Raw genomic sequence first — 7353 nt, forward strand, 5'->3', positions numbered from 1 at the left:
ATAAAATATGGTTAACATTCACACCTTTTAAAAGTATTTATTTTCCGTTTTTAAAGTAGCATTGTTGGGTGTAATTTAAAGGAGTGCTCGAACCTGAATCCCCAGAAGGGACTGGAACATTTACAGATTGAAAGCATTTTAAAATTCCTGTTTGCTACACCCTGCTTTAAGTACTTCCGTATAGGTGGAAAGTGGAGAGGAAAAAAAATGCTCAATTTATACAGTGAATGATTAAAGGAAAGATAAAAGCTAATAGCCCAGTTACTTAACTAATTTTTTAATTTTCAAAGCTAACTTGGGTTATGTCAAACTACACCCCCTCCCAGCTGGATCTAACTAAAAGATATGAACGCAAAAAGCACCCTTTCCCCAAATCCTTAACAGTAATTGCAAAATTTTGTTTATATTCATTGGGGGGAAAACATAAATAAATTGCAGTTTCTCAAATATATTAACAAGTTCTATCATTAAAATTTTTAATTGACTAGTGAGCATATAACTCACCTTCAAAGAATATAATTTTATATCCTCAGTAGAATGTCAAGCATACCTTACAAATCCCTTAAACTGAATCAGTTATACTTACCATTAACACTTAAGATTTTAAGTTTTTCTATAAAACTTGCATTTTAAAATTCAATTTGTAAAAAATCCTATTTTAGCAAGCTTGATTATATCAACCGGTAAAACTTTATTTTACAAGCAATAGGAATTGGATCAAATGATTATTATAATTCAGAGGAAGTATTTTATAACCACAGCAAATGCCATTATACATACTGCCAATACAGATTTAATAGACAATACTGAACTGTACAAGAGTTATTTATTTTTCCTTAATCTCAAAGCTATTTTTAGTAATACAAAAAGCCATATTAACATTTTCCATTAGAAAACAATGAGATGTACAAAACTTTGGATGAAAAGATATATGTCAAATTTCATTTAATCACTTGGTGGGAAATCCACCACTCCATCAATACCACCCAAAGTGTTTTAGGCAATGATTAAAATCAAAATAATGCATCTTAATAAATTCCAGCTGTTAAAAGAACAAACCTAGCAATATAGTTGGCTACATGGTATTTTTGACTACCCAGGAGTTACTCTTTAAAATCCACTTTTTTCTGAGTCCTACCACAACCAGGTGCCAAGTAGGCCACGTAGGCATTTGAGAAAAAGTTGGTAAGGTGGGAAAGACCCCATAAAGCAGTCCTTTGGTTACCAGATTTGATTTTTAACTTTCAAACATCCTCCAAGATCAAGAAAACCTAACTGAAAGTACACACTGTTTCCAGTGTTATCTGATTTTATTAGTGGGGAAGGGGTTTGGTAAGGAGAGGTCATGAACTATTGCTTATGATCCATTATTCCAATTGAAAGCATCAAAAGCCAGTTTGTTATTTTAATGAATTTGACATTTGGCATTCCGTTGTTATAAACGGGGTTCACTGATTTATTGTGAACCTTACAAGGCACACTGCTTAAAAACAGCGAAGCAGGTGTGCGTAAACAATTTTTCTTCGCAATTAATGAAGTAATGGTATTTGATACACATCTTTGTCTTAAAATTCAATGTAGTTTAGGGTCTAGTGAAGAAAAAGAATCCAGTTTTATGGGGTGGTAAAGAGCAAAGGAGGTAAACTAGTAAGGATTATTACTATATAAAGAAGTATTCTTCTTTTCCCTTTGAGTAACAAAATGCTAACACACTACTTTCATTTAAAAAACACTGCTTGCAACTATTGAATTGAGGCAAGCACTAAAGGCCCATAAACTGACAATGTCGCCCATTCATCACCATTACTTCTTTACATAAGCCTGTTTTCCTAAGGTATAACACATACTCTAAGCAATAATTTGGAAATTAGCCAAGCACTAAGCAATTACAATGGCAGGTAAAACACCATCAATTTTTGAAACACATTTGGCCACTTCTCATGACCCATCTGCAGTTTGGATTAAATAGACTCTCACTCAGCATAAATTTAAGTTTCTGAACCTGCATCACAAAGAATGTAGTTTTATGAAATTTTCACATAAGACATTAATAGTCTTCGGGTCACACTGCTTCACTATTAAAAGATTTATTCTGACATGCTATATAACTACAATAAAAATAACTGTTCAATTTTTAACTGAAAACTAAATGCAGATAAATGGTTAACAGATTTGACATGGAATGTCACAAGATCTTCCTGTATGTAATCTGACACTGCTGATTACGAATTTCAGGTTTGAAAACTTCAGATGAAAAACCACAAGAAAATTTACTCCTGATGGCATGCAAGATCTTCCTCAAAATTAACCTAAGACCTAGAAGTCTCAGTATTTTATCAGAACATAAAGAAACACAACAAATTTGTACATTTTATTCACATTTATTTTTCGCTTTTAGTGTGCTCACAGAAAATTAGAACACCTTAAGCAGGAGTTTAATAGCAATTTTTGTAAGCAAAGTTACATTCCATCTCTAAGTCAAATTGGTCAAAGCTTCTCCAGTATTTACAAAACATGATAGACAAGATGCTACACAAAACCATTGCATCTGAAGATTTTTTCCTTTATTCTCAAAGACGACTGGAAAAGAAAGCATTGTCTGCTGTAATCAAAAACATACCACAGTATAAACAGTAACCATTCCACTTATCACAGCTTGGTTGAGTTTAAAATTTGTGTTTAAAAGGTCCAAGATGACTGCAGTTTTACAAAAATGGGCAGGGTGGAAAGTTGCAAACTTCATGTGCTTCTGGATATCAAGATTTGTTTTTATACAATAGTCACAGTTAAAAACACCCTGCTGGTAATACATAATTACACTTTATTAAGGTCATAAACCAGCAATAAACAATAAAGCCTATACAACTTGTAGCTCTACTTAATCACTGACTGGTACAGCTAACATGAGATAAGTGAAAAGTTCCTATGGTTTAAATGAACTCCTAAGACTATGATCTTTTTTAAAATCTGGGTATTGGTGTTTTTTTCTCTTTCCTTCTTAGTCAAGACTTGTAGTGTTGTAAACCTGCCTCACAAAATACATCGTAATAACTTTTCTTTAAAAAAAAAAAGACTAAGCCTTTACACCATCATTTCTAGCGGTGCGTTATTCTTGGCAATGTTATGCACCACTTCCATTTCTCCATCGTGGCCCCTATCACTTCATCTGCCATCCCTTTTTGACCCACCATCTCCTTCATATATGGGCATGTCCATAGATTGACAAAGAAAGTTTACATTTTTGAGTAAAGATGCAAAGTATGCAAAAAACATTAATACTGATGCAAAAAATAAAAATAAAAGAGAAACAAGGCAGAGGAAGGTGTTTAAGCTCTCCTCGACCTGTTGGAATGGTGGTAACAGAATGATTTGAGATGGGATCTGTGGGAAGGGGGGGAAAAAACCAAAATTTGCTGCTTAAAAAAAGGAAAATAAAAAAAGACATCTTTAAAATCAATCCCTGGTTGTAGACAAGTTCTCCAAAACCAGTACCTGGCACCACTCCAACAAACAAACGGGGGGAGAAAAGTTCTTCGATTATCTCAACAACTCTTGCCCTCTTACTCGGCCGCCTCCGCAGGGGGGGCTTCTGGACTGCACTCGGGCTGGGCCTCCTGTGAGGGGGCTGCGCAGGCTGACGAGGCTGAGGCGGCCGCGGCCTCCTCCGCGGGGGCCGCCTCCTGCTCCGGGGGCGCGCCGGGCCCGGCGGCTGAGGGCGCCTCGCAGGCGGCGGCGCTGGCCGCGGCCTCCTCGGCCTTCTCCTCGGCCTTGGCGGGCTCCTCGGCGGCCTTGGCCTCCTCGCTGGCGGCCGGCTTCTCGGGCGCGACGGCCGCCTCCTCGGGCTTGGCCTCCTGCGGCTCGCCCCCCGCCGCCCCCTCCTCGCCCGCCGCGGCCTCCTCGCCCGGCGCCGCCGCCTGCTCCCCGGAGGCCGCGCCCGCCTCGGCGGCGGCCGCAGCGGCGCCCCCGGCGGCCTCGTCCTTGCCGCCTTCGGTGGAGGCGCCGGCCGCGCCCTCGGCCTCAGCGCCCTCTCCCGCCTCCTTCTTGTTCTTCTTGAAGGAGAAGCCGCTCAGCTTGAAGGACTTCTTGAAGGAAAAGCGCTTCTTTTTTTTTTTCGGGGTCTCGTTGCTGGGCGAGGGCGTGGCCCCGTCCTCGGCCTTGGGCGAAGACGTGGAGGAGGCGGCGGACGCGGCCTCCCCCTCGGCGGCCGTGGGCGAGCCGGGCTCGGCGGCCTCGCCCTCCGCGGCGGCCTCCTTCTCCGCGGGGCTGGCCGCGGCCTCGGCGCCGGCGGCCGCCTCATCTTTCTCGGCCGCGCCGGGCGACGCCGCCCCGCTGCCGGCGGCCGCGGGCTCCTCCTTGTCGGCGGCCGGGGCGCTGCCGTTGGCCTGCAGCTCCTCCTTGGCGCCCGGCTCGGCGGCCGCGGGAGAGGCGTCGCCGTTTACCTTCACGTGGCCATTTTCCTGCGGGGCAGAGAAAGCGGGAGCATCACTGGAGGGGCCCGGGTGCCGCCATTCCCACCCCCACCCGTCCGTGGACCTGGAGGCACCAGCGACCCCCGGGGCCCCTCCGGCTTTGGAGGCCCCGCTCCGTTATGGGGAGGCGGGATCGGATGCCCAGACAGGAGTTCCACGAAGAAATGGGGCAGCGCCGTTTGGTGCGCCCTGAAGGCACCGCAGTAGCCTGACCACGCAACAAATGCACTTAGGATTCATAAGGGCCGAGTCCCAAACGTGGAAAGCAAAGGTCACCCATTCCACCTTCGCCTCACGGGAAAGAAGGAGCCACGGAGCCCATGCTACACCGCACGCCCCTGGGAAGAAGGCACAGAGCCAAGGCCGGGGGTCTGCGCCTGGCTTACAAAGCCCCCTTCCTCCTCAAACTCTAAAGGCCTCTTCGAACCCCAGCAACTCCCAGGGGGATCAGAGCGCTCCAGCCAGAGGAGCCCAGCCTGCGCGCCTGGGCCCCACGGCTGCTTAGGGCCTGGGGTCGGCAGGGGGCGCTGCGCCTCCACCGCGCGGAGCGGGGCGCGCAGGGGCGGGGCCGCCGGGCCACCCCGCCCTGCCCAGCCCGGCCCTGCCCGCCGGCCGAGGCGCCCCCTAGGCCGGAGCGCGCAGCCGAGAGTCCGCAAACAAAGCTCAGGTGGCATCCCGCTCGGGATAAGGCTCCGAGGGAGGAAGAAACCCATTATTTCTGAGGTCTCGCCTCTGCTTCCACGCCCACCTTCGCCCGGGATTCTGCGAAGCCGGGGCGCGCCCCAGTGGCTCATTTTGCATTTTTAACGGGTTCCGAGGCTCTTGGCAGAGCTCGCCTTCCCAATAGGGTTAGAGCAGGCGAAGCAACAAGGCCTCTGCTCTAGGAAAAGAGGCGTGGTGGGTGCCCAGTGTTTGCGAAGCAGCCACCCGTGGCCGACCTGTCGCGCCCACCCAACCGTGGCCATCCGCCTGGGTGCGGGCAGCGCCGGGGCAGCCCCCGCAGTGGTCGAGGCGCCAGGCACACGAACAATCCCGACCGAAACACACGAACTGCCTCTTTTTGACCATCTGGACAGGTCCTTCAAGGACCCACAGGGTCTTCCCACCCCAGGGAGACCATTTAAAAGTCAGATGGGTGTGTAATTCCACAGACAGCTACGAATAAACATACAGAACAGTGGGAAAACCCCATCGAAACATACTGAAACCCTTCTGCCCAGGTCCATCCACCCAGCCGGCAACCTTTCCAAGAACCCAGGGCACTCCGCCTCGGCATACAATAAGACAGCCCTTCCCTCCTCGCCTCTCTCCACCGCCATCCCCACTGCGCACCCCCCCACCCCCGCCCCTTTCCCTACCCACACACAATCACACCAGTTCAGAAATCTTGAAGGCGACCCAGTCTCGACAACAAACACGAGAGCCACCCAAACACTTTTGTGCCCACCAAATACAAACGCAACCTGGCTGGGGGGGGGGGGTGGTCAGCACCTAGCTAGTCACGTTCTGCCGAGCTCCAAACACGCCATTTTAAACGATTTATCACTTCTTTCCTACTGTCTACACAAGAATTCGCCAGGATTCTCCAGAAACCACTCCTTTGGAGTGGGGGGGAGACCACTCCTATGAGAAATTGACAATTTTGGCTATCGCTTTCCATTCAACTTTCAGACTAGAATCTGGCCACGCTCCTCTCCGCCGAATGCACCCTGGGCGCGACCAGGAGGGAAAGGGAAGCGTCAGGACTAGAGAAAGGCACCAAAGAAATGACCAGAATCACAGGTAGAATTTACCTGCCCATTCGCTTTGGAAGGCGACGAGGCCACAGCCGCCTCCCCAGGCCTCTCCCCGGCGGCTTCTCCCTTCGCAGCGGTCTTGGAGAACTGGGCACCCATGCTGGCTTCTTCAACAAAGAAACTCAACAGATCCAAGGGAGGAACAAAGAGCTTCGGCTTGGTGTAACGACGGGGCGAGCAGCAGCAGCGGCAGCAGCAGCGGCGGCAGCAGCAGCAGCACACACACCGGAGGGAGGGGGGAGTGGGGGTGGTGAAGAGGACAGAACAGAACCGATTAAATACACTCCGGATAAAAAAATTTTAGTCGAAGAGATCAAAAAGCAGCAGCGCAGGAGGGAGGGAAAAAGGGTGGAAAAGTCGAGCACAAAAAAAGGAGCCCAAGTGTAGTTTTTTAAAAAAAAGAAGTAATAAAAAAAATCCCAGATTTGTAGCCGCACTGTAGACAAGAGGAAAATGGAGAAATCTCCCTGGTTGCTAATAAGATGCGGGGTCCAACGCCCAAGTGCACAGATGAATGGGCTCGCGGGCGCTGACGCGGCCCCCGCGCGCGCCGGCCAATCCGCGCGCCGCACACAAAGCAGGGGGCGGAGCCTGCGCGCTCGGCGAACAATGGAGCCGCGCTTTGCAAACGGTTTGAAAATCAGCCTCAGACCGAGTATTAATGTCCTCCAAATAAATAAATCAATTAAAAAATACATGCCTCTCACCTCCTTCTGCCTGAAAATAATAATGCATCGCTTGATTGGCTTGCTTTGTTTGTAATTAATGAACGTGGGCGGGGGTTACTGGTGGATGGGGGCGGAGAAAGCGTTAACTTGACTCGCTTTGACTCTTGTCGGTCTATATCCGTGTCTGTCTCTCTCCATTCGCTCCCCTCCCCCACCTTCCCCGTGTGTTTATGTGTATGTGTGTGTATGCGAGTGTTAAAGACAATGGTTGGGATTGGTGTGCAGCATGTTTTCGTCCTCCTTGTTCCATATTGGCTTCACAGATACTGCACAGGGTTTTTTTTTTAACGGTTGCAAATGGTAAATCGCCCCAAATTGAAAGGTATTTAAACCACGAAGATCAAATTTCATCAAACGAGA

The 7353-nt window shown here is 48.4% G+C and overlaps 1 protein-coding gene across 1 annotated transcript; it reads right to left on the minus strand.

The window, feature by feature from the left end:
• Positions 1–671: 671 nt before the first annotated feature.
• On the minus strand, positions 672–6786 carry MARCKS (myristoylated alanine rich protein kinase C substrate). The gene is made up of 2 exons (XM_046676468.1): positions 6263–6786; positions 672–4457 (listed from the first exon to the last, which is right to left on the minus strand). Exons 1-2 carry the CDS (start codon positions 6362–6364, stop codon positions 3561–3563), a joined length of 999 nt encoding a protein of 332 aa, XP_046532424.1. The 5' UTR covers positions 6365–6786; the 3' UTR covers positions 672–3560.
• Positions 6787–7353: the final 567 nt, after the last annotated feature.

Source organism: Equus quagga, chromosome 11 (assembly GCF_021613505.1).
Source record: "Equus quagga isolate Etosha38 chromosome 11, UCLA_HA_Equagga_1.0, whole genome shotgun sequence".
NCBI lineage: Eukaryota > Metazoa > Chordata > Mammalia > Perissodactyla > Equidae > Equus > Equus quagga.